Source organism: Salvelinus alpinus, chromosome 18 (genome assembly GCF_045679555.1).
Source record: "Salvelinus alpinus chromosome 18, SLU_Salpinus.1, whole genome shotgun sequence".
Lineage (NCBI taxonomy): Eukaryota > Metazoa > Chordata > Actinopteri > Salmoniformes > Salmonidae > Salvelinus > Salvelinus alpinus.
The window spans coordinates 2,341,189-2,368,034 of record NC_092103.1 but is presented as its reverse complement, the minus strand read 5'-3'; the positions used below and the strand labels follow the sequence as shown (position 1 = coordinate 2,368,034).

The window sequence follows — 26,846 nt, the reverse complement described above, 5'->3', positions numbered from 1 at the left end:
TACCAATACAGAGGGATAAACCAACAAGTGATATATGTTTCAGTTAGCATTTATAGCAATGGTTATGAACTGTACTGCAGGGATGGAATGTAAGTCACAGAAAATTAAGGTTGTGGTGGCAGATGCAGAGAGGTATTTGGGTGTGCAAGACTGAACGTCAGAAGTGTTACAGGGTGTGTTAAGTGGTGGTGTCCCATCCTTTCAGGCTGTTGGCCTGAAGTAGGACTAAATATATTTAAACATTGGAGTATGCTGTTTTTTTATGTGAGTGTAGTGTTAGATAGTGGGGTATTTGTTTATTTGTTACATTTTTTTCAAGCAAAATTATAAAGGAGTTATACTCCAGTCTAGTAGGTGGCGGTAATGCAACATTTATTGGATGCCAACCACCATTAAACCTAATAAAGGAAGAAGAAGAAATTATTTCGCGGAACTATACAATCAAACGACACTTCCTGCACGGACTCAATTTGCTGTGAACAGGAGTAATCATGGCGTTCAACTTTGGCGGCGCTGCCACCAACCCCGCAAGTAAGGAGATATTTCCATCTATTGATATCGAATTTATTAGAAAGCACTTTACATTACTACCAACAGCAGATATTGTGATGGACGGATGGCTATGATTTCATTTACGTACGCCACATCTAACGAAACCACAAAAGTAAGAAAAGCGGCCTTGACTGCAGGTCAAGCCAGTTAAGGTTAGCTAACGAAGTATTTAGCTAGTGTATGAACATTCTAGTAAACTAGCTATCTAGTCAGCTTGTATGAACTATTCTCACAGGAGGATCATCGATTTAAGTCCGCTTGCTATTTAAACTGCCAGTTGTAAGCTTTCTAATATAGTTAACTAGCGAAGCTAACTAACTACACTAGCTACCTAGTCGTCAGCAACATTCTGTTGAATCCCTTATGTTGCGGACGAGCAAGTGTAAGGACATCAAACATTCATCCTTCCGCATAGACGTTCTAGTTTAGATCGCCTGGTTAAATTGTGTTTGGATACTTTTTTTTTTATCTCTAATTGGTTAAACTAGAGAGGAATATAGCAATGTGATAACATCTGAGTTTGCTTAATTTACTATTATCCTAAATTAGGATATTGAATTATTTTACCATATGCTTCTTTCCATGATGTTATGATTGTGTTCCTACATTACACAAATTGGCGTATTGACCACATCAAATTGGCGGGAATTACACAATTTTTCCTTCAGATTGGTGATGTTAGTTTAAAAGTGTATAGTCAACACAATGACACAAGATCAATTGCATAAAACGTATCAATATCTTTGGTTTTGTACTAATTTTGCAGGATTTTCTCAAATGGCACGGATAATTTATATTCGTCTCCCAACTAGCCATTTAAATTAACATGTTGACTGACTTTTAATGTTAGATGGCTAGTTGCCGAAAGATTCCCTACCTGTAAAATATTTCGATTCACGCTTTTTTATATTTTGTATATATATTTTTAACATCAGAGGCATTTCCATCATCTCTCGGGTTGATTGTGTCCCTCGCTATTAAATATGCGTTAAAAACACGTTTTATATCCAGGGTGTTCCATTCCTATGATGAGTATTCACTAGAGGTCTACTGATTATGATATTTCAACACCGATACCAATTATTAGAGGACCAAAAAAAAGCCGATACTGATTAATCGGCTGATTTTTATATATATATTTGTAATAATGACAATTACAACAATACTGAATGAACACTTTTATTTTAACTTAATATAATACTTCAATAAAATCTATTTAGTCTCAAATAAATAATGAAACATGTTCAATTTGGTTTAAATAAAGCAAAAACAAAGTGTTGGAGATGAAAGTAAAAGTGCAGTATGTGCCATGTAAAAAAGCTAACGTTTAAGTTCCTTGCTCAGAACATATGAAAGCTGGTGGTTCCTTTCTTCAATATTCCCAGGTAAGAAGTATTAGGTTGTAGTTATTATAGGACTTTTTCCTCTCTATACCATTTGTATTTCATATACCTTTGACTATTGGATGTTCTAATAGGTAATTTAGTATTGGGGTGGCAGGGTAGCCTATTGGTTAGAGCGTTGGACTAGTAACCGAAAGGTTGCAAGTTCGAATCCCCGAGCTGACAAGGTACAAATTAGAGGTCGACCGAAAAACAGCATTCCTGTTACATTGCACAACCTTCAATGTTATGTCATAATTACGTAAAATTCTGGCAAATTAGTTCGCAATGAGCCAGGCGGCCCAAACTGTTGCATATACCCTGACTCTGCGTGCAATGAACGCAAGAGAAGTGACACAATTTCACCTGGTTAATATTGCCTGCTATCCTGGATTTCTTTTAGCTAAATATGCAGGTTTAAAAATATATACTTCTGTGTATTGATTTTAAGAAAGGCATTGATGTTTATGGTTAGGTACACGTTGGAGCAACGGCAGTCCTTTTTCGCGAATGCACACCGCATAGATTATATGCAACGCAGGACACGCTAGATAAACTAGTAATATCATCAACCATATGTAGTTATAACTAGTGATTATGATTGATTGATTGTTTTTTATAAGATAAGTTTAATGCTAGCTAGCAACTTACCTTGGCTTCTTACTGCATTCATGTAACAGGCAAGCTCCTCGTGAGGCAAGTGGTTAGAGCGTTGGACTAGTTAACCGTAAGGTTGCAAGATTGAATCCCTGAGCTGACATGGTAAAAATATGTCGTTCTGCCCCTGAACAAGGCAGTTAACCCACCGTTCCTAGGCCGTCATTGAAAATAAGAATGTGTTCTTAACTGACTAAATAAAGGTGTAAAAAAATACCGATTTACGATTGTTATGAAAACGTGAAATCGGCCCTAATTAATCGGCCATTCTGATTAATCGGTCGACCTCTATCAGGGATGCAGTTGCCCATGGCGGCATCAACTTTATCCACTTCTTCATCCATCCTCATAACATTCCACTGTCTGACTACATATTTTGTTGTTGGTCAAGACACTAATGTATTTTAATTTGGTTCATTTGCTGCCAAAACAACAGCACACCACCAGTGCCTCATCGGGATTTGGTAGTAAATATGCTCATTTTCAAGGCACAGCAGCTTCCCCATTCCCCAAAATGCATTCTCATCACTCAGAAGAATACGAGTAATCTGCTAACTAGCTAGGCTACTTGCTTGAGAATGTAGACCGGTGTAGAGGTTTCTCAAATAATCCCAGGCTGAGTAAACAGTAGCTCAACCAAGTTCAGCACAGTCCGTAGGAGCAATAGCATGCTTATGCTGCAATTTCCAATGCTGAATAAATGAGGTTGCTTTATCCAACAAAGATCTACTTTTTGTAGTCTAGCAATTAAGGACCTTTATGATTGCAAATAAAGCAGATCACTCTGCCAGCACCCCACAAAAGACTTGATGATTAAACATGAACAGGACCTTGAGAGATGTGGTGGAGCATGAGAAATAATTTCCCTCGTCTAGTTGGCAAGAATGATGAGACAAGGTTCACTGGCAGTATTCTAATACCACTGTTTAGGCCCTGGGGACTGTCTTGCATCTTTGATTGGGCCTCTGTGAATACATGAGTGGTGAAAGGGAACAGAATTCTGGCAAAGCAAAGGATGACTGAAATATTCGGACTCAGCAGCAGTAAGTACAATGCAATGGCCCTGGCCCCACAGACTTTCACTGATTCATGGAGGTGAAGGGGCATTTTAAACTGCACTGTCTCATCCTGCTCTTTCTCTCCTCTCCCTGATGAGTTTGTTGTGGTTCTTCCCCATTGTAAAGACTTAAATCATTTTCTTCCTGGCTATAGCAGGTCTTGCAGCCCCTGGTTTCGGGACCACCACCACTGCTGCGGCCCCCGCTGGCTTCGGCGGCTTTGGCACCACCACCACAGGTAAGACTGGGACACTCCACTGTCCACTACATCAGTGTTTGACACAGCTACGCCGACTTTGATAACTAACCAGCCAACTAGCCTTGTACCAGATCTGTTTGTTCTCTTGCTTACTTCATTGGCAAACCAAACATAGCATGACAATTACATAAATAGTTTAGTCTTTTTAGACAGACTGGTTGCCTTCCAGCTTAACATGTCTGTACATATACAAAGTCAGTTTGGAATAGAGGAAAGGGGAGAGTTGGGACATTCGGCTTATATAACTGCTTTATCTGCTTGTTGCCCTAGCGTAAACGTCTCCTGGACACACAATAGTAGCTAGCAAGATGAAGATCATAGAGGTTTTTTAAATGAGTGCTTTTTACTAGTTTGCCTCAACTACCTACACTGAAACCACTGCAAAGGTTTTGCCTGCAAACTTAGGTATAGAATCGCGACGTTCTGGCATGTCTGCCTATGGTAAGTTTTTCATGAGCACAATTCCTGCCTACATTTTAAGCCTTGCCTACCCAAACTCGTGATTTGTTGGGAGAGTTGTCTGTTTGAAGAGAACTCCCCAGGATCTTTTCTTTTTCGAAGTTGCCAAGAGAATCTGTCATGTTTCCCAGACCTAGTGCTGTTGCTGCCCTAGGTCTGGGATTTCCGAAACTATAGGAGTTGGCAAGAGAGTAGAAACAGACTGGCACCCAGGCTACCAGCCTACCACATAAGTGTGAAATGTGGTTACTACTAAATAACCATCCAACTACACCAGTGTATTCAGCATAATACTAGTAGTATCTTATTAATTAACTGACTAACAGAGCAGGGAGTTGAGGTTTGTGGCTGTTAATTTGTGGCTGTTAGTAATTCCTTCAACTGAAAACATCACTGTTATGACGCTACCAGGCGTGCTCTTGTACATACAATGTGTTTGAAGCTTTTATCCCACTGTGGGACTGTCGCGGTGCTCTTCTCTACACTAACCCTCCTCTGCACCCTTCTCTCTCTCTCTCTCTCTCTCTCTCTCTCTCTCGCTGCCTGCCTGCCTGCTGGCTAAAGGATTTGGGGGGCTGGGAGCCGGGAGCACCACGTCTGGTGGGTTTAGTTCTGGGGGGTTTGGATTAAATGCAGCAGCTCCCAATGCGGCTGCAATCAGCTTTAATGTTGGGGGCTTTGGTGCAGCTACCACAGCAGCCACTGTGTTCAATTTTGGTAATAGCCTGGCTAGCGCAGGTAGATGCCTTTTTTATATTAATCTATCAATCAGTCAATCCGTCTAGTATGTCTACAGCACACATTTGTACTTTCCATTTATCCCTACACGACTGTGTATTATTTTGGTATGGTGTTTTTGTATATCTCCATCTCACCCTATGCATATGTTAAATGCTCATCTAAAGATGTTTTGCATGTTGCCTGTTTTGGATACATCCGCTATCCGCTACAACAGCCTTTGTTAGCACAGTCCCTGTGTCAAACTGGTGGGCTCTGATTACGGAGTTGGGAAAGGCGTGCTAGATTATTTTTGTGGAATATGTTATGTGTTTCTTATCGCATTTTCCTGAATCTGTTAGGCCACTGATTGCCTGGCAGGCACATGACATGTTCTGTGTTATTTCTCTAGAGTATTTATCTTCTCCACTCTAAAAAAGCATTAGGGACCCCCTCCCTTAGAGAAATCAATTGATCTCTTCTAGGGTTGCACATTTTGGGGAATATTTAGAGGTGGAAACTTTACGTGGGATATATGGAATTAATGGGAATATATTCAAATTAATATTAATACCATTTAAATGTAGATGTTTTTTGCATTGGATATATTTACCATATCATATAAACCTTTTACCTTATCATAAGTAGACATAGTTGCAAATGATTAAATCCTTCCAATAGAAATAAAAAAAAATATTTAGTTATGAATTGAACTTTAATTAAATGAGTTGAGTCTAAACATGGGACGAGTTCACTGAACAACAAAAGGGAATTTTGAATGATCACCAATGATCCATCGCATCTCCCAAAAACGTTTTCAACATACATCTGTAATGATAGTCTAGAAACTAAAGCTTTGGTTGTCTTCCTCGCAGGCTTCCATGTCTTCTCCCTGGACCTCCTCAATGTCCACCTCTTGAACATCAGATTCTGAGGCCTCATCTTCATTGTCAACTTTCCAACCTTGTTGGGGATGGCTCATTGTCAAGCTCAAAAAGCCTCAATTTGCCACCAATTTTTCAACCGTTGTATTGGTCAGTCTGTTGCGTGCTTTGATGTGTGTGTTCCCAAACAAGGACCAGTTGCGCTCTGAGGTGGCTGATGTTGGTGGGATTTGGAGGATGATGGAGGAAACAGGGGAAAGAGCCTCAGATCCACAAAGTCCCTTCCACCAGGTGGCTGAGGAGATATGTTGGCACAACTGCCATATTACGTCTCCATCCCAAATCCCTTGCTTGGATGTGTACATCGCCAGACTACCAAGAACCTTGCCCTCATCCAGGCCATGTTGGCGAGACACGGTAGTGATGACACCATAGGCCTTGTTGTTCTCTGCTCCAGACAGTATGTTCTTGCCAGCATATTTGAGGTCCAACATGTACGCTGCGGCATGTATGGGCTTCAGGCAGAAGTCTTCACACTTTTTGATGTATTTCAAAACGGCAGTTTCCTCTGCTTGGAGCAACACTGAAGTGGGCAGGGCAGTACAGATTTCTTCTCTTACATCTGCAAGCAGAGTCTGAACATCAGACAGGATGGCATTGTCTCCCTCAATTCGTGCAATGGCTACTGCTATAGGTTTCAGGCTACTTGCCACTCTCTCCCAAAATAAATAATCTAGGAGGATCCTCTTGTTGGGGCTGTCCATATCGGCAGATTGTGATATGGCCATTTCTTGGAGACTCCTTCCCCTCCAGGAGACTGTCAAACATGATGACAACACCACCCCAACGGGTGTTGCTGGGCAGCTTGAATGTGGTGCTCTTCTCACTTTGCTTGGTGAGGTAGATTGCTGCTATAACTTGATGATCCTTCACATACCTAACAATTTCCTTGGCTCTCTTGTAGAGTTTATCCATTGTTTTCAGTGCCATGACGTCCTTGAGGAGCTGATTCAATGCATGAGCAGCACAGCCATTAGGTGTGATGTGAGCGTAGGACTCGTCCACTTTAGACCAAGCAGCCGTCATGTTCGCAGCATATACCTTCTGTGGACCAAGGTCATTGATGACTGCCTTCAGCTCATCTGCAATGTAGAGACCGGTGTGTCTGTTGTCCCTTGTGTCTGTGCTCTTGTAGAATACTGGTTGAGGGGTGGAGATGACGTAGTTAATTATTCCTTGCCCATGAACATTCGACCACCCATCAGAGATGATTGCAATACAGTCTGCTTTTTCTATAATTTGCTTGACCTTCACTTGAACTCTGTTTAGCTCTGCATCCAGCAAATTAGTAGATAAAGCATGTCTGGTTGGAGGGTTGTTTGCTGGGCGAAGAACGTTCAGAAATCTCTTCCAATACACATTGCCTGTGAGCATCAGAGGTGAACCAGTTGCATACACAGCTCGAGCAAAACATTCATCAGCATTTCTCTGACTACATTCCTCCATTGAGTCAAAAAAAACTTCTGATTCCAGGAGGACCATGAGCTGTTGCTATCGATAAGGTGTCTGATGCATAATTTTCACCTCGAATAGAAGTAGAGGGACTTTTGTCAGAGGTTGCTTTTTGTGAGCCCTGAGGGAACTTTTTGCACTTGGCCAGATGATTCTGCATCTTTGTAGCATTCTTCACATATGATTTGGCACAGTATTTGCAAATGTAAACAGCTTTTCCTTCTGCATTAGTTGCAGTGAAATATCTCCACACATCAGATAGTGCCCGTGTCATTTTCCTGTAAAGATTAGATTTAAAAAAAAAATATATATATATATACAATTCCATGTACAGATAAATAGTTAAGCAGTTAGATTAAACAACTCCTTTGTAAGATAATTTTTTTTAAATGAAACATGTATGGAACAGGTGAATTAACACTCAGTTAGCAGGCTCAAGCAAGCTAAAAACCCACATGGTAGCAAATCCTAACTAGCAGAAATTGTTAACAAGTTAGAAATGATTTAAACACACGTTGCTGTAGGTTACTATTTACTTGTTAACAAAAAATAATGTATGTCATATAAAATAATGTATGTTATATAAAATACATTCACCCCACCCAGTATTGTAATCAAAACTTACCAGAAAGTATGTAGTCCTTGGCTCAGACAGTATAGTAGTGTTGGCTCAATAGTATCTCATTAGTGTGCAAGATCTTGAGAATCAGCTGTACATGTGATGGAAGAACGCACTGTGCATGCAGAGGGGTGCAATTCCATTGAATTGGGGATAGTTTAACCAAAATATGCCACAAGACCTCGAATTGCCTTGTGTGTATTCCACAAAAAAGGTTCACTGTTATAAGCAAACTTTTTTGATGAATGTAAGCAACATTTCCGGGCTTAACTTCCCATGGAAATTTCCGGAAAGTTCCTGACTCTTTGCAACCCTAATCTCTACGCCCTCCCTCATCTTTCTTTCCATTATCCATCCATTCATCCATGCTCTCTTACCTCTCTCTGACGGTCTGGTTTGTCTTGCTCAGGTGCTTTTGGGGGTTTTGGGACGACCACTACATCCGCTGCTGCGCCTGGGTCAACTTTCAGCTTCGCCACTCCTGCAAGCACAACAGGTCAGGAATATGGAACTCGCTGGGGCAGGGCTGGGTACAGACTGAGAGAGCCAGGGCAGGAACGGCCTTGTCCCACTCTGCTTGCTCCTGCTATTCTGCATGGCAACTACTAGATGGTGCACTACCATAACATGTTATCTCCTTGCCATAGCCTCTCCCGATACTAGCATTCCATTCTTAGATTACCAACACACTATAACCCTAACCTAAGATTCTATGCCAAAATACTCAACAAATCCTTATATTTTCCATTTAATGGTTTTATTGATATAATTATTTCTCCTTCCAGGAGGACTGTTTGGTAATACCCAGAATAAGGGATTTGGGTTCTCCTCTGGGCTGGGCACTGGCACTACTGCTGCAGCTGGGTTTGGAACAAGTCTGGGGACAACTCTAGGAGGTGGATTTGGTGGCTTCAATATCCAGCCACAGCAGCAACAGCAAGGTAAGTGTTCCTCTGGCTAAGAGCAGGGGTGAATCTCAAAAGTCCTTCCTCAATTCCTAGGGTCCTCTCCTCGCTTCCTTAACCTTAGAGGGAACAGAAGATCCAACGATTTGAGACGGAGACGAGGAGAGAACGCAAGGAGGAATTAAGGAAAGACTATTGCGATTGTCCCCTGGTGTATGTAAACCAAACAAGTTATGATTTGCTAGGATACCTAAGTTTTCTTTTGTGTTGCGCTATATAGGAAGCTTTTTTGGGCAGCAGGCCCAGGCCCCAGCCCAGTCTAATCAGCTCGTCCACACAGCTAACGCCCTGTCTGCCCCCACCCTGCTTGGGGACGAGAGAGATGCCATCTTGGCCAAGTGGAATCAGCTCCAGGCCTTCTGGGGAACAGGCAAGGGCTACTTCAACAACCAACTCCCCCCTGTAGATTTCACACAGGAGAACCCTTTCTGCAGGTTCAAGGTAATGCCTCCTATCAGCATATTTTGACATTAAGTGTTTTTCTATTTTAATAAAGCAAATTGCTGTTTTAATCTTAAACTAGTTTTCACATGTTGACGAGGTTTGTTGTACTATTCCTTTTTACCGTCTTCAGGTAACTGCAGTGGTGTAGACCAGTGCTTTGGAGTTCAATTAACTGTCACAAATATGTCGGCATAAGAGAGACCACCAAAGTTCTATCTAGAGAATACAAAGGTCACAAACTGCTAGTTTATCATATCTGTTTGTGTCTGCAAGGCGGTGGGCTACAGCTGTATCCCAGGCAGTAAGGATGAGGATGGTCTGGTTGTCCTGGCCTTCAATAAGAAGGAGGCTGATGTCCGTAGCCAACAGCAGCAGCTGGTTGAGTCTCTACACAAGGTGCTGGGAGGGAACCAGACTCTCACCGTCAACGTAGAGGGAGTCAAAGCCCTGCCTGATGACCAGTGAGTAGTAGTAGACACTACCAGACACAGTCTATGGGTACACAACAGAGAATATACTTTATGTAGTATGGTTGTCTATCACGTTGACCTCATGATCTGTTAGTCATTGTTCAATCTGTGAACCTATTAACAGGAATACATTTCTCCAGCCCAAATACTCACTTTGATAGCAAACCAAGTGGCAGGGCTGCCATTTTCTTGTTTTTCAAATTAGTGAACATTTAGAAGCCCTGTAAGTAGACCATGTAACACTGAATGCCTGTCTTTCTCTCTTTTTAGGACGGAGGTGGTGATCTATGTGGTGGAGCGTTCTCCTAACGGCACATCTAAGAGGATCCCAGCTACAACACTGTACAGCTATGTAGAGCAGGCTAACACCAAGGCCCAGCTCACACAGCTAGCAGTTTTCATGTCTGTTACACGCACTGAGCTCTCACCAGCACAGCTCAAACAGCTGCTGGCGAATGCACCAGCAGGTAAGTTTGGTTGTGTGTGTGTCTTCCCCATACTCTCTCTTCTCTCACCTCCATCTCAACTAAGTTAACTTCTTATGGCTGCAATCCTGGTAACGGGATGATATGACAACAGCCAGTGAAAGTGCAGGGCGCCAAATTCAAAACAACAGAAATCTCATAAATAAAATTCCTCAGACATGTGTCTTATACCATTTTAAAGGTAATCTTGTTAATCCCACCAAAGTGTCTGATTAAAAATATGCTTTTCAGCGAAAGCACCACAAACGATTATGTTAGGTCACCACCAAGCCACAGAATAAGCACAGCCATTTTTCCAGCCAAAGATAGCAGTCACAAAAAGCACAAATACAGATAAAATGAATCACTAACCTTTGATGATCTTCATCAGATGACACTCATAGGCCTTCATGTTACACAATACATGTATGTTTTGTTTGATAAAGTTCATATTTATATAAAAAAATCTGAGTTTACATTGGCGTGTTACGTTCACTAGTTCCAAAAACATCCAGTGATAGTGCATAGCCACATCTATTCAACAGAAATACTCATCATAAATGTAGATGATAATACAAGTTATACACATGGAATTATAGATATACCTCTCCTTAATGCAACCGCTGTGTCAGATTTCAAAAAAACTTTACGGAAAAAGCAAACCATGCAATAATATGAGACGGCGCTTAGAACTATAGTAAAATTAGCCGCCATGTTGGAGTCAACAGAAACCAGAAATTACATGATAAATATTCCCTTTGATGATCTTCATCAGAATGCACTCCCAGGAATCCCAGGTCCACAATAAATGATTGATTTGTTAGATAATGTCCGTTATTTATTTCCAATTAGCTACTTTGGTTAGCGCGTTTGGTAAACAATTCCAAAGTCACAGCGCGTTCACTAAAACGTGACGAAATGTCCAAAAGTTCCGTAACAGTCAGTAGAAACATGTCAAACGATGTATTGAATCAATCTTTAGAATGTTAACATAAATCTTGAATAACGTTCCAACCGGAGAATTACATTGACTTCAGATGAGCGATGGAACAGAGCTCCCTCTTATGTGAATGTGCATGGTCAGATCATGGCAGACTTGACTAATTCCTCTCTCATTCGGCCCCCCTTCACAGTAGAGGCATCAGACAAAGTTCTACAGACTGTTGACATCTAGTGGAAGCCGTAGGAAGTGAAAACTCATCCATATCTCGCTGGGATTTCAATGGGAGCTTGGTTGAAAATCCACCAGGCTCAGAAATTTCCACTTCCTGTTTGGATTGTTTCACGGGTTTTTGCCTGCCCTATGAGTTCTGTTATACTCACAGACATAATTCAAACAGTTTTAGAAAATTCAGAGTGTTTTCTATCCAATACTAATAATAATATGCATATATTAGCAACTATGACTGAGGAGCAGGCCGTTTACTCTGGGCACCTCTGTGCACCTTTCATCCAAGCTACTCAATACTGCCACTGCAGCCATAAGAAGTTAACTGAGTCATTTTGTTGAGAGCATGGTCTTGTTCCCCGGCTCAGACGTTGCTGATGCATGCCAGATTTTAGGCCTGAATAGGTATTTTCCATATCAGCTTAAGCACATCATGTTATAGCAATCTGGTGCCCGACGACACAGTCAATGATCTGACACGCAACCATTGGTTGATGCATGCAACGTCTGAGCATGGGAACAAGGCCATGTCTTTTAGATAACCAGATGTCTATTGTACAACAGCTGTGGCTTCATGGATTTCATTTTGGTTTCATTTAATGGTTTATTGAAATAACAGCGTATGGACTATTTGGTCCACATGTAGCACTAAGAATGTGACTGTTGTATATGACTCAGAGTTTTGTTGCTTGTTTTCAGGTGTGGATCCCATCATTTGGGAACAGGCAAAGGTGGATAACCCTGATGCGGACAAGTAAGTTGTTTAATGTGAATCAAGGTTATTAAAAGGTTGTTATCATTAATTCTTCTGAGCTAGATGATCATTTTGAAACTGTATATGAAACTGATGATATTCGTAATCGTACAGGTTGATCCCCGTCCCCATGGTTGGTTTCAAAGAACTACTCCGCAGACTGAAGATTCAGGACCAGATGACCAAACAGCACCAGTCCAGAGTAGACGTGAGTCCTGCTGCTTTCCTCTACAATTGCACTGCTTCTAGAAGTGTTATAAAAGAGTGTAGAGGGATAGGGAATTTGCAGGACCATAAAATGAATAAAGAACCTTAGGTTGCTGGTTCTTATCCAGCTTGAAGGACTGCAAAGGAGACTGAGAGACACATCTGGCTACTAAGACCAATACAGGAGGGGAGCTGCGTCACATGCTTCTCAGTACCCTCCTTTATATGCTGTAGGTGGGTTCCTCCTATGTAGTTATGTACACGTTTCCTGTGGTCTTTCACCAGATCATCTCTAATGACATCAGTGAACTGCAGAAGAACCAGGCAACAACAGTGGCTAAGATCGCTCAATACAAGAGGAAGCTGATGGATCTCTCTCACAGAGTACTACAGGTATATGCCATACATAATAATAAAGTCAAGTCATCTGGCTGTTGTCAGTTGGTACAGCGGTGTGTGAAAATATTTTGAATGCCGACAGAATATCATGAAGTTAGCTATCTTGATTAAATTAATTATTTAACTATGTGTGTATAATAGGGCTAACCCCAATTAGTTGATTGTTTGGTCGTTAGGCTGTTGGTCGACCAAAATTATTTTAGTCGAGCAGTAATATACAGTACCAGTCACAAGTTTGGACACACCTACTCATTCAAGGGTTGTTCTTTATTTAAAAATTTTCTACACAGTAGAATAATAGTGAAGACATCAAAACTATGAAATAACACATATGGAATCATGTAGTAACCAAAGTGTTAAACAAATCAAAATATCCACCCTTTGCCTTGACAGCTTTGCACTCTCTTGGCATTCTCTCAACCAGCTTCACCTGGAATGCTTTTCCTACAATCTTGGCGTTCCCACATATGCTGAGCACTTGTTGGCTGCTTTTCCTTCCCTCTGCCAAACCAAACCATCTCAATTGAGTTGAGGTCGGTGATTGGAGTCCAGGTCATCTGATGCAGCACTCCATCACTCTACTTCTTGGTCAAATAGCCTTTACACAGCCTGAAGGTGTGTTGGGTCATTGTCCTGTTGAAAAACAAATGATAGTCCCAGTAAGCGCAAGCCAGATACGATGGTGTATCGCTGCAGAATGCTGTGGTAGCCATGGTGGTTAAGTGTGCCTTTAATTCTAAATAAATCGCTGACAGTGTCACCAGCAAAGCACCATCACACCACCTCTATGCTTCATGGTGGGAACCACACATGCGGAGGTCATCTGTTCACCTACTCTGCGACTCACAAAGACACGGCGGTTGGAATCAAACATCTCAAATTTGGAATCATCAGAACAAAGGACAGATTTCCACCGGTATAATGTCATTGCTTGTTTTTCTTGGCCCAAGCAAGTCTCTTCTTATTTAGTAGTGTTTTTTTGCAGCAATTCAACCATGACGGGCTGATTCACGCAGTCTCTGAACAGTTGATGTTGAGATGTGTCTGTTACTTGAACTCGAAAGCATTTATTTAAGCTGCAATTTCTGAGGCTGGTAACTCGAATGAACGTATCCTCTGCAGCAGAGGTAACTCTGGGTCTTCCTTTCCTGTGGCGGTCCTCATGAGAGCCAGTTTCATCATATTGCCTGATGGTTTTTGTGCCGCACTGTCAAAGTTCTTGAAATTTTCCGGATTGACTGACCTTCATGTCTTTGTCATTTCTCTTTGCTTATTTGAGCTGTTCTTGCCATAATATGGACTTGGTCTTTTACCAAATAGGGTTATCTTCTGTATACCACCCCTACCTTATCACAACACACCTGATTGGCAGAAATGCATTAAGAAGGAAAGAAATGACACAAATTAACTTTTAACAAGCCACAACAGTTAATTGAAATACATTCCATGAAGTTGGTTGAGAGAATGCCAAGAGTGTGCAAAGCCAAGAGTGTGCAAAGCTACTTTGAAGAATCTAAAATATATGTTGATTTGTTTTTAAACTTTTTTTTGGTTACTACATGATTCATTATGTGTTTTCTTAGTTTTGATGTTTTCACTATTCTACAATGTAGAAAATAGTAAAAAAATAAAATAAAAACTTGAATGAGTAGGTATATCCAAACTTTTGTGTGTGCGTTCGTGCGTGTATGTAATATATACACATACATACATACTACCATTCAAAAGTTTGGGGTCACTTAGAAATGTCCTTGTTTTTGAAAGAAAAGCAAATAAAAAATTACATAATTGATCAGAAATACAGCGTAGATATTGTTAATGACTATTGTAGCTGGAATGGGCAGATTTTTTTATGGAATATCTACATAGGTGTACAGAGGCCCATTATCAGCAACCATCACTCCTGTGTTCCAATGGCACGTTGTTAGCTAATCCAAGTTTATAATTTTAAAAGGCTAATTGATCATTAGAAAACCTGTTTGCAATTATGTTAGCACAGCTGAAAACTGTTGTCCTGATTTAAAGAAGCAATACATCTGGCCTTCTTTAGACTAGTTGAGTATCTGGAGCATCAGCATTTGTGGGTTTGATTATAGGCTCAAAATCACAGAATTGCGCAAACTGTCTCTAACCAGAATCGAATGGAGTGGGAGGCCCCGGTGCACAACTGAGCAGGAGGACAACCACATTAGAGTGTCTAGTTTGAGAAACAGACTCCTCACAAGTTCTCAACTGGCAGCTTCATTAAATTAAATAGTACCAGCAAAACACCAAGATTTATTTTTTTAGTCGGGGACAGCATTGGTATATAAACTGTGTGTGTGTATGTAGGTGCTGATCAAGCAGGAGATTCAGAGGAAGAGTGGCTATGCCATCCAGGTGGATGAGGAGCACCTAAGAGTGCAGCTGGACACCATCCAGTGTGAACTTAACGCCCCCACGCAGTTCAAGGTAAGTTCACTGCAACATCTGGTTATTCCATACAAACGCTGGCACTACGCTATGCCCTACGTGACTACTTCTCCACTGGCTTCCAGTTGAAGCTAACATCCGCTACAAGACCATGGTGCTTGCCTACGGAGCTGTGAGGGGAACGGCACCTCCGTACCTTCAGGCTCTGATCAGGCCCTACACCCAAACAAGGGCACTGCGTTCATCCACCTCTGGCCTGCTCGCCTCCCTACCTCTGAGGAAGTACAGTTCCCGCTCAGCCCAGTCAAAACTGTTCGCTGCTCTGGCACCCCAATGGTGGAACAAACTCCCTCACGACGCCAGGTCAGCGGAGTCAATCACCACCTTCCGGAGACACCTGAAACCCCACCTCTTTAAGGAATACCTAGGATAGGATAAAGTAATCCTTCTAACCCCCCCCCCCTTAAAAGAGTTAGATGCACTATTGTAAAGTGGTTGTTCCACTGGATATCATAAGGTGAATGCACCAATTTGTAAGTCGCTCTGGATAAGAGCGTCTGCTAAATGACTTAAATGTAAATGTTAAATGTACTAAAAGCTGACTTTTAACTGCAACTCTGGACACCCTACCTATTTACATTTTGGTAGTTTAGGTGACGCTCTTATCCAAAGCGACTTAAAGGTGCAATTAGGGTTAAATGCCTTGCTCAAGGGCACATCAGCAGATTTTTCACCTAGTCTGCTCGGGAACTCAGCGACATTTCTGTTACTGGCCCAATGCTCTTAACTGCTATGCTACCTGTCGCCTCTCACTGATTCAGATTTGATGACCCTGCTCTTTTCTTATTGGATGTACAGTATTTCTCATGTAATTTGAGGACCATGTCTAAAATTGACTTGAAATGGTTATTGCTCTATTAGGGGCGTCTGAACGAGCTGATGTCTCAGATCCGCATGCAGAACCACTTTGGGGCGGTGCGCTCAGAGGAACGATATAGTGTGGACGGGGACCTTCTCAGAGAGATCAGACAGGTGAGACTGTTAAAATTATATTTTTATGGGCAAGACATACTGCATGTATATGATTATGCAAATTATGGAAGTGTTTTGTCTGTCTGCTTACAGATGTGTGTGGTCTGCCGTTAGTCCGTCAGTAGTTCTAAGTGTGTGGTTGGTCAGTATTGCTGACCGAGTGTCTCTCCGTTCTCCTCTCCACAGCACCTAAAGCAGCAGCAGGAGGGTCTGAGTCAGCTGATCAGTGTGATCAAAGATGACGTGGAAGACATCAAACTGATAGAACATGGCCTCCTGGACAGACTCGGCTGACCTCAAAGGTCTTCCCAGGCCTCACGTGGCCCTGAATCTCTCTCTCACTGCTGACAAACGTTAAAGGGACATGCCTCTTCTTAGCAAGGCATATATCTGTCTTTTCTATGGTCTGTCTCCTACTCAAAGGTGCTTTCTCACACAGATTAATCCTTGTCCTGGACTAATGGCTCAATGGTGAATCTCAATCAAAAATGCTTTTTAGTCCAGGACTAGGCATCATTTTTGTTTTGGAAACTGCCCCTAAAACCCCCAAACATCTAAACTGGAACAAGGCCGCCTTAGAAAAACTGCCAGACCGTCTGGTGGACACTGTCTGGTTGACAGCCAGTAAAATGTGACTGTTCGATGATTTGGTGCGATATTCAACACATTGTAAATAAATACGCCTTTTATTATTGCTTTAGTAATATTTTATATGATGGAATAAGAATTATACACAAGCCCAACATGGTTTAATAAAATGTCATTGAGAAGCCTTTTTCAACATGACTCCTGTGTTTGGATCTCTTTCTTACCCAAGTGTAACCGGCGTCAGTGCTAGCTTAGCAGCTTTGTTTCCTCCCTCAATCTGCCTCTGACTGGGCTTGAACCAGGGTCCTCTGTCTCCCATGAATGCCGCTTGACAACATACAAACCAGTTGTTACACTAAAAAGGATCTGATTCATTGGCAACATTTTAGTCTGTGGGTGAGTTTATCCGGTACATTCTTAATCTGTTACACAAGTATAGGCACCATTTCTAAAACGAATGCTTTGCAAATCCATATACTGTGTTCTGTCTGGGTCTCTCACTTACACAATGACTAGCCAATGGCTGTATAGTTTTCATCTATAGAATCAATATTTCCTTAGGTCATAATATTATTATGGTCACCTATTGAGAGAGGCCTGTATGAATAATCAAGTATGCCCCAAAATCTTTTCCATCTTGTCCTTTTTTCTGATGATGTTGCATCTTTTCTCATTGGCTCTCAATATCTGTCCTTTTTGAGATGCTGGAAATAGGTCCATTGATTGGAATAAGTAGATTCCCAGTTTGTAGTATATTTTCTCTAGAAGTGGGTATCAGAGAAAAATAAACTCAAGAGGTTCATCCCCCTCCCTTTTCACTAGCATTCATGTAGTCCCCACCCCCACAGCATGATGGAGCACCATGAGGCTGGCAAGCAAGACTACTGTTCATGTGGCAGCAGGTTGCTGAAAGCCCTCGTCCGATCATACTGTTGACCCCCTCCAGGGCTAGGCTATTGATTTGAATGGGTAGATTCCAGTTGTTAGTAATGTACTGTATTTCCTCTTGAAGTGCTTTATCAGTGGGTCATCATCTCCCTTGTTGCAGTAGGTCGTCTGGAAGCCCTCCTATGATACTGTTGACCATTGATTGCAATGAATAGATTCCAGTTTGTAGTAATATATTTCCTGTTGAAGATGTGTGTCAGTGGGGGTCACCTTCATTCTGCAGTAGGTCTCCTCCCACTAGCCGGAAGGCCTCCATGAACTCGTTGATGTCTATGCTGCCGTCTTTGTTGAAGTCGATGGAGACGGCCAGGTCACTGATGGCCTCGTCACTGATCTCTGTCTGCAGATGGGAGCTAAGCAGCTTCCACGTCTGACGGAACTCTTCAAACGATATCAGACCTGGGAGACAATGAAATAGAATAGTGCTTTGTATTTTAGATCATGGGCTCTATTCAATCTGCATCATGGAAGTTCAGCATTAAAGCGTGATTGACATTTTAAATGCAGTGTTAACCGTGAATGCAATATGTCGACTCAATCGGGAATGACCTTTACATTTCTATTGTGGGATCTGGTTGCTTCAGCTTTACATATTTGAATAGAAATGTGTTTCCCCCCCCATGTCCACACATTATTTAATCTGTAGTGCACCAGAAAATTTTTAGGGGTCTTTGAGTGAAAGACGGTGACAATCTGCAATTTTAAAACCTGGTTTCATATGGTACTGATTTATACTCAATCGAATGGGTTTATTTCACATGTAAGATATAGCCCACAGATCAGACAAGGAAAAATAAAGTACATCAGGTCTATGTTCTGATGTGTGCCTGTGTAACAGAGTTGGATTTGTAACCTCACTCACCAGCTTGAAATGTCTCTAGTTGCCCTATCGATTCACTAGCTTTTCTATAGTGTAATTGGTCAAGGGATGCAATCACGTGTTTGCACAAGGCAGAGGATCTGAGATCGAATACCACCAGTGTGGGCTTTTAGGATAGCCTACAGTAGGCTATAGTTTGTCATTGTAATTAAGAATTTCTTAACTGACTGGACTAGTTAAATACTGTTAAACAAGCGCAACGTCTGTTACACGTGTGTCTGTTGTTCCTGTAGGTCCTATGCTGGTGACACATCCAATATTCCCTCTGGGGATCAATGCAGTGCAATTAATCTCTTTGTTTTCAATGGAACATCATATGCAGCTTGTTACTAATAAGCTCTCTGTGTTATGACAGAGGGGCCTGAGAGGCTTGAGAAAGTTAATGTTTGTAAAACACAACAGGGCAGGTATCTGGGCCAAGCTGATTATTTACTCACCTGAGTTGTCTGTGTCTATGATCCTGAAGATGGTCTCTAGGTTGGAGTGGTGCTTATACATGGTCTCAAGCAGACTGGCATTCGAGAGCTGGTAGATAAAAGGCAGCGACCAGGAATATTGTTAGGTCCTTGTTTGCTGTTGTGTGTGTGTGCATGCGTGCGTATGTATACGTTTGTGTGTTAGTAAACTTCACCTCTGTGTTGGGCTCGGTGATGGCCAGTTCTCTGAACCAGAGATGATAGTCCAGCATGCCATCCAGAGTGTCTCCCACTAGCTGAGACCGCAGCACCCTCCAGGGTAGACCCAGCCTCAACACAGCCTCCATGGCACAGGCCCAGTGGCCCAGAGAGATCAGCCCTGAGAGACCACACCACAAAGCCATTACAGAGACCATGCAGCAGTCACACAGTCAGCCTCAAACTGCTACGCTAACACTTCAAGGTAAACCCAGTCTCAACACAGCCACAGAGAGAGACCAGACCATGCAGTGATCACACAGATAAACATAAAACACTGACAGACTTTTTACTGCATAGAGAACTTTTATCTATATCCTATACTGGGCCATAAAGACACTTAATCATCACAGAGAGAGACGCTATAAATCATGATTTGATGTTGACACCATTCAGTGTACATTTGGAACCTTTATGATAGGATTTTAAGACTGCTAAATATACTGTTGCCACTAGGTGGTGATGAATAGTAGTCAACATTATATAATGTATTCACTAAAGTACTAAGGGGAACAGAGGTTCCTGGTAGTTGTGATATGAGTGAAACGGTGAGTGCGTGGTTCAGTACCTGTATTTTCCGGGTCGTATTCTTGAAAGGAACTGATAAGGTCTGACTTATGTGCAAACAGCTTTTCCCTCAAAGCCCTGAGAGCTGAACGCTCAGTCCGCCCAACACTGAAAACAGAAGGCATCAACCACATCACACACAGTGGAAAATGTGTCTGAGGTATACAAGGAATTCACTGCAGGGTTTTTAGTGAAGCACAGTATGTGTGAGATGTCAGACATATCATACACATCTGAGGTAATCTTTTAGTCTGATATTCAATTGTTCAGAGTGCCATTTCATGACCCTCTCCACACAGATGACACAATGGTTGCATTTACACAGGCAGTCCAACTCTGATCTTTTTCCCCAATTATTGGCAAAAGAGCTGATCTGATTGGTCAAAATACTAATTAGTGGGGAAAAATATCAGAATTGGGCTGCTTGTGTCCCAGAGTCATTTAAGCATCTATCTATGGCTCGTGTGACCTATGTTACCTTTGTCTCAGTGTGAGCGCCCTAGTAGCCCTGTTGGCCTGGTACTGGATGAAGTGAGGCACCAGGTCAGGACCCATCCTGATGTACGCTCCTCTGTTGCTTCCCACCTCATAGTAGTTAGATGCAGAAAATATGGTTAGGACCTAGAGAAAGAGAAAGAACAAGCATAATTGGAAGGTTCTATTTTGCTTTAGATCTCAAAGCTATTTTGCCTACTCTTAGAGGATTTTATCAAACACTCACAGCGTTTGTATTCCTTTTTTATTTCAAATAGATGACTGCAATAAAAACATTTTGCTACAGTTTATTGCATATTTCATTCTCTTTTGATTGTGCTATGTCTGTGGTCTTCCTCACCCTGCGGTTGTGGCAGAACTCGTAGCCCTCTTGCTTGCACTCATGTGAGCGTATGAGCAGCGTGAGGTTGTGACGTCGCAGGACCTCTTCTGTCACATCAGGACCCCAGTAACATCCTCCACCTCGCACCTCATTGGGAACACAGCCATCCTGGGGCATGGGGTCACTCCATAGCATGTCTACAATCTGCAGCCCAGACAGACAACACCAGGGTGTAGTTACTAGTTAACACCACCACTAGGGGGGTGGCCTTTCACTGGTTCTGTAGACTAACAATGTCCACCCAAATCAGTCTATCTCTTGCTTTCAATCATCTTTGCTATTCTTCAAATACAGGTAGAACTCAAATCAATTCCACCCCATAATATAAACAAATATCAGCCTTTAACTCCATCAGCGCCTGCTATCCTAATCCTTTCACCCCAATATGAATAATCCTCCTAAAACATCACCAACTGTTATTTTGTCTTTAATCATACTCTAACAAATATATGTGATGTAAATGGTGTATGATCTCAGTTACCTGTTTCCACTCGCCCCCGTACGACTCCAGCAGCTCTCCAGAGTCTGGGTCTGGGTCAGAGTCAGAGTTAGTCAGGGAGTTACGGAGGTCTCCGTAGGACTGGCTAAGTCCGGCCTGCCTGCGTCTCTCCTTCAGCTCCTCTTCTACAGAGCAGGTCACCCTGTTGTTCAGGCCCTGCAGGGAGCGACGCTGGACCTCATGCCTGGTCCCTGTGCTGCTGCTGTGGGTCAGGGAGTGGACCCGGCGCCTGCTGCTGTCCACAGACTTGGCGGTTGGGTCATCGTCTTCTAGATCGGAGTCGGTCATACCTGACCTGTTTTGCCTCTTCCTCTTGGGAGGCCGGAGAGCTGAAACATACTACAGATGCAAGTATTGTCATGATCCATTCTACAGTGAGCAATGCTGTACTTAGCACAGACATTATTTAACAATGAGAAAAGTGATCTGGGCATGCAATCAACTTAAGCTTCTCAGCCCCACTATATATTTAGGTTTAGGGATATTTAGGGACATTACACCTGTCTATACTAAGGCTAGAATAGACTAAGATGAATCATCAATTAGTGTCTAATTGATGCTCAGCTACATTTAAGTAATGTGGGTGAACTAAAGAGAAGGGTTCTGTGAGGTTATACTTTATTACAGGTGAACTATTCCTTTAAGTGAGGTGTTAGTGAGGTTTTACTTTGTGTCTGTCCACCCTGGATATGAGGTGAAGGTCCGTGGTGTCTGAGATACCGCCGTGCAGAACCAACACCTTGTGGTCAATTACTGTCGCCAGGGGCAACCAGCTAAAGATCTTCTGGAGAAGCTTTAGAATCTTCTTGCCATGAAGCTAAGCACAAGTCAAGCGACAACAATGTCGATCAGAATATTTCTTATTATGCATAAGTTAGTATAAGATTCAACATGTCAGCGTCATTGATTATATTGAAAACTATAAAGCCTGTGCAGTAACCTGTGTAGTGCTATTTTTGCCTTTTGGGATACACACTATTAACACATCAAATACAGTAGGTCTTTAATCAAGCACTAAGTGGATGTGGATGGTGTTATCTACCAACAGTTTATCCATTGGCTACTGTAACCATGTAACCTAAAACAAACAGGTATTCCTGACTAACTGGGTCAGTGTGCTGGCTATTTAAGACTGACTGACTGACACACGTACACAAACACACAAAGATAGAGAGGAAGAGGAAGAGAAAGAGAGTCACGAAGAGTCACACAGTTGACGGAGAGAAAGATCCTGTAATCTCCTTAGTCAAGAGGGAGAGTGACCCACATTACACACTGAAATAGATAGGCTTGATATAAGTGGACTCTGATCACTGGTTAACATAATACTCAGGAAGATTAGATGATTCTGATTAGCAGAATAAATTATCTATGATGTGGTTCATCCATATCAAATAAATAGGACTGCTCTGGGAAAATCATAGTTATTTTTTGAAACACTTGGTTTGGGGCAGAGGCAAAGCAATTTGAACAATTATCCAATGTTATAGAATGACACAAGGTGAGACCTACCCTGTATTTTCCAAGCACCTCTTTGGTGAAGCCATATCTGGGGGAAAAGAAAAGTGTGTTGAATTATGTTTCTACTGGGGAATACCAGAGAAGAAATATTTGTATTTGTATTTATCATGGATCCCATTAGCTGCTGGGGTCCAGCAACATAACAGTTTAATATACTACATGACATTACTTTTCATAACACCTTACCCAGCACATTCAGGCCACCACTCCATCACCACATATTTACAATACAACATCCAGGTGCACGAGTGTAGAGTGCGTGTCTTATCATGTGTATGTGTGTCTGTGCCTATGTGTATCTCTTTACAGTCCCCGCTGTTCCATAAGGTGTACTTTATCTGTTTTTGAAATCCAATTCTACTGCTTGCATCAGTTTTCTGATGTGGAATAGAGTTCCATGTAGCCATGGCTCTATGTGCACCTCTCATATTCTGTTCTTGACTCTGGGATTGTGAAGAGACCTTTGGTGGCGTGTCTTGTGGGGTATGCATGGGTGTCCGAGCTGTGTGCTAGTAGTTTTAACAGACACCTCGGTGCATTCAGCATGTTAACACTTCTAACAAAAATAAGTAGAGCTGTTCTGCCCTGTTTGCCAATCGGTTATGTAGCCAGACTTATTTGCCGTTCCTTTTTCCTCAGTTACTAATAAGCATGCAATTTTTCAATTCCTCAACAATCCACAGGGATTTAACAGCTTTAATAACAGTCATTTTCTTAATGGGTGCATGCTTATTAGTAACTGAGATAAGCAACTTCATAAATGTGTCAATTGCAGCATCTGGTTGCTCCTCATTACACACAACAGACCAACAAATATTATTTACATCAACAACATAGGAATCACTACAAAACATATTGTATGACCTCTTGTACACTATATTAGGCCCAGCCTTTGGAATGTTGGTTTTCCTAGATATGGCTACTGTAGTGTGATCACTTGTTCTGAATGTAAACGGCAACACCTCCACCTTTGGCATTTCTGTATTTTCTGTAGATGTTATAACCATGTATCATCAAAGGTATTATCTAAGTAAGTATCATAATTGTCAGAATAGGAATGTCATCTACATATGTTAATGTGGGCTATTTTTAGCACTGCTTGACTGTTTTCATTGCTTTCCTGGGAAGCTTGGCAGAAGTAGACATGTTCATGTTATGTATGTTAGTGCAGGGATTATACTGTACATACAGTATGTCTGATAGTACCTTAGGTTAACGATATGGTCCTCGTGGTTGCCTCTGTTCAGATGGACATCATTAGGATAGACCAGGAGAAAGGAAAACAGGATGAGGAGGATCTCCAGGGAATCTTTTCCTCGATCCACAAAGTCTCCATTGAAGACATACGGCTTCTCAGACGATGGTAAACCATTCTGATCAAGATAGGTAAGCACATGTCAAATACTTCTTAAAGAAAGCTTAAATTAGTTTGCATTCATTATGAATGAGAACCATGTCATGTGAATTGTGATGTGGTGCGTTGACAAAAAAGTGGCATCCACCTTGTAGAAGACCAACAAAAGATCCTCAAGATGCCCATGTAAGTCTCCTGTTGGGGGGGAGAGGGTTTACCAGTGAGTGACAAGTTGGTAAAACATAAGAAGCAATAAAGCTATACAACCAGTGAATTGTTTAAAAGCCTGATGTGTGGTTATGTTTCTACCACAGATGGTGATCTCCTTGTTGTGGCAGGTGGAGATCTGACTGATGTTGGGGAGGATCCTCAGCAGCCTCCAGGTCTCCCCAAGGAGCTGAAGGACATAGCGAGAATGGAGCTGCTACTGGGAAAAACAGACAGAGAAGAACAGAATGCTTGAGGGAAAACGAGAAATGAGAGGAAAGTCGTTAGTAGAAAGTCAACAACAGAGGGCAGTCAGCAGAGAAAACTAGCATAATGGCAAGCCTCTGCCCAACAGTTGGTGGTAGAATGGATGTTTGGCACATGGAGGCCACTGATGGCCCTGCCTACCCTTGCTTGCTGGATCACTTGTGAGTAGGAATACCTACTTGTTTGTTCTTGAAGGCCTCCACCAGCTCAGCTGCATTGGAACATGTTATGGGGAAAGAGAGGTGGGGACCAGAGTACAGCTCTGGTACCTCAATGCTCTTGTAGCAGAAGTACCTCTCCCAATCTACATTATGGCAGATGTTGTTCTCACGGAAGATGTGTGAGATCAGGTTCCCTAAGACGGAGATAGGACACAGGTTTTTCAGAGGACGTACTGTAGGTAATTAGTCAAATGAGCTAATGGGAGGAAAGCTGGGTTGCATCCCCAATGGCAATCTAGTATTCACTATGTTGTGCACTACTTTTGACCAGGGCCCATAGGTAGTGCACAATATGGAGAATAGGGTGCCATGTTGGACATCCCTAATCTCGTACACCTGACTTCTTCGCCTATAGCCTGGGGATGAGGTGAGAGGATAGCTTACGCTCACTGCTGGCTGGAGTGAAGTGATCCATGAGGTAGCCAAAGAAGTTGTAGAGCTGAGATAAAGAAGTCAAAGAACAAGTAGAAGAACAAGAAGAACAAGAAGAAGAAAATACATAATTGATTCAATTCTATTTGAAAACAATAAATAAAAGAATCACATGGTGTCATATGAATGTGTAGTTGTCCCACCTTGATCTGATCCTGCTCTCCTGCGTACTCGATGGACTGGAAGATGTTCCAGGTGCACCTGCGTCTCATCTCCAGCCGTGCCACGTACTGACGGTACCAACGTTGGATCAGGAGAGCTGCCCTCATTGCTGGGGGAATGAGTAGTGTCGAGAGAGAGCATATTACAACACATAGGCACTTACAGTATGTGATTCCTGTGGGAATTGAAGTCATAACCCTCTCATTGCTATCGCAATCCCATTACCAAAAGAACACACAGGTTTACCGTGCAAATGTAGCTAGTTATCATTATGGGACCCACTGTATCTTTATTTGTTTCACTTCAGTTTTTTTTAAAGCAGTATTACAGCTATTTGTAGCTTGTCTGAGTGTCTGATACCTGTCTGAAAAGTTCTACAGCTATTCTTAGCTTGTCTGATGATAATGTTAACGGTAACTACTGGAACACTCAGTCATAGATTACAAATTCAGATCCTCCAATACCCCATAATGATCTGTGGTGATTTAGTCCTCGAGCTGAAGACTGACTGACTCACCTGTGGCAGCTTCACATCACGTTGTAGGAAACAAAGACACATAAACCAAAGAAGTACAAGTGTTAATCTTAGTTAATCAAGTGTTATCTTGCACAGTATGTGATGATGATAATAACATTGATGTTCATTTTGAAAACAAAGTTGAATTAACCAAATATTGAATTGTAAGACTTTACCTGGGACTAAGAGGCTGGCTATAAGTAACAGAAAAACACGACAGAGAAGATGAGTTAATTTCTCTCTAGGCTAATCCAAACTGGTTTATAAAGGTTTAATTGTTTAAAGAGGTGATAATACATGAGAAAAAGCATTTACTTTCTCTGTCGCGTTTCTTCAGCTGGTCTGATTTTGCAAAGCCACATCCCATGACCTTGTGTGAGGTACAATTGTATTTATATATAAAAAAATAAAATTAAAAAAAATGCATTTTTTCATTGAAGAAATTTACAAGCACTATTTCCATGATTCAAATGTGCATTTAATTAACTGTTCTGTGATTGATTAATATTTGAAAATATATAATGGGCCTGGCAAGATTAGATTGACATTATAGTCAACCAACAAAGCCTATAATGATCATATTTTACAACAATCTTCTCTATTTCAAGCAGTCAAATCCCCTCATCACACTAGAAAACTGCACCACAATTGCAAGACCCATCTTACCTGGCCAGGTTGCCTCTCCACGATGAGGTCTCTCCCTCAGTATTTTAGCACA

General features: G+C 41.8%; 2 protein-coding genes across 16 annotated transcripts; one reads left to right on the top strand and one right to left on the bottom strand.

Annotated features, from left to right (window-relative positions):
* Window positions 1–386: 386 nt before the first annotated feature.
* On the top strand, window positions 387–17,200 carry nup54 (nucleoporin 54). 15 transcript variants are annotated; one of them, XM_071349622.1, is made up of 14 exons: window positions 387–531; window positions 3,804–3,887; window positions 4,932–4,967; window positions 8,509–8,595; window positions 8,885–9,040; window positions 9,345–9,505; window positions 9,782–9,969; window positions 10,249–10,445; window positions 12,310–12,364; window positions 12,479–12,572; window positions 12,857–12,964; window positions 15,302–15,421; window positions 16,304–16,414; window positions 16,601–17,200. In XM_071349622.1, the coding sequence occupies exons 1-14, from the start codon at window positions 492–494 to the stop codon at window positions 16,706–16,708; spliced, it is 1,545 nt and encodes a 514-aa protein (XP_071205723.1). In that variant the 5' UTR covers window positions 387–491; the 3' UTR covers window positions 16,709–17,200. The 15 variants fall into 15 exon arrangements, with proteins under 15 accessions (XP_071205723.1, XP_071205717.1, XP_071205713.1 ...); XM_071349616.1 differs by having other exon boundaries at window positions 9,285–9,505; XM_071349612.1 differs by having other exon boundaries at window positions 4,932–5,105; window positions 9,285–9,505.
* LOC139543499 (serine/threonine-protein phosphatase with EF-hands 2-like) lies at window positions 16,839–26,495 on the bottom strand. The gene is made up of 18 exons (XM_071349611.1): window positions 26,444–26,495; window positions 26,305–26,322; window positions 26,129–26,137; window positions 25,593–25,720; window positions 25,402–25,456; window positions 24,976–25,151; window positions 24,632–24,746; window positions 24,471–24,517; window positions 24,175–24,341; window positions 22,960–22,996; window positions 22,115–22,264; window positions 21,430–21,786; window positions 20,907–21,092; window positions 20,550–20,692; window positions 20,073–20,179; window positions 19,462–19,625; window positions 19,268–19,355; window positions 16,839–18,349 (listed from the first exon to the last, which is right to left on the bottom strand). The coding sequence occupies exons 1-18, from the start codon at window positions 26,493–26,495 to the stop codon at window positions 18,147–18,149; spliced, it is 2,202 nt and encodes a 733-aa protein (XP_071205712.1). The 3' UTR covers window positions 16,839–18,146.
* Between the last annotated feature and the right edge of the window lie 351 nt (window positions 26,496–26,846).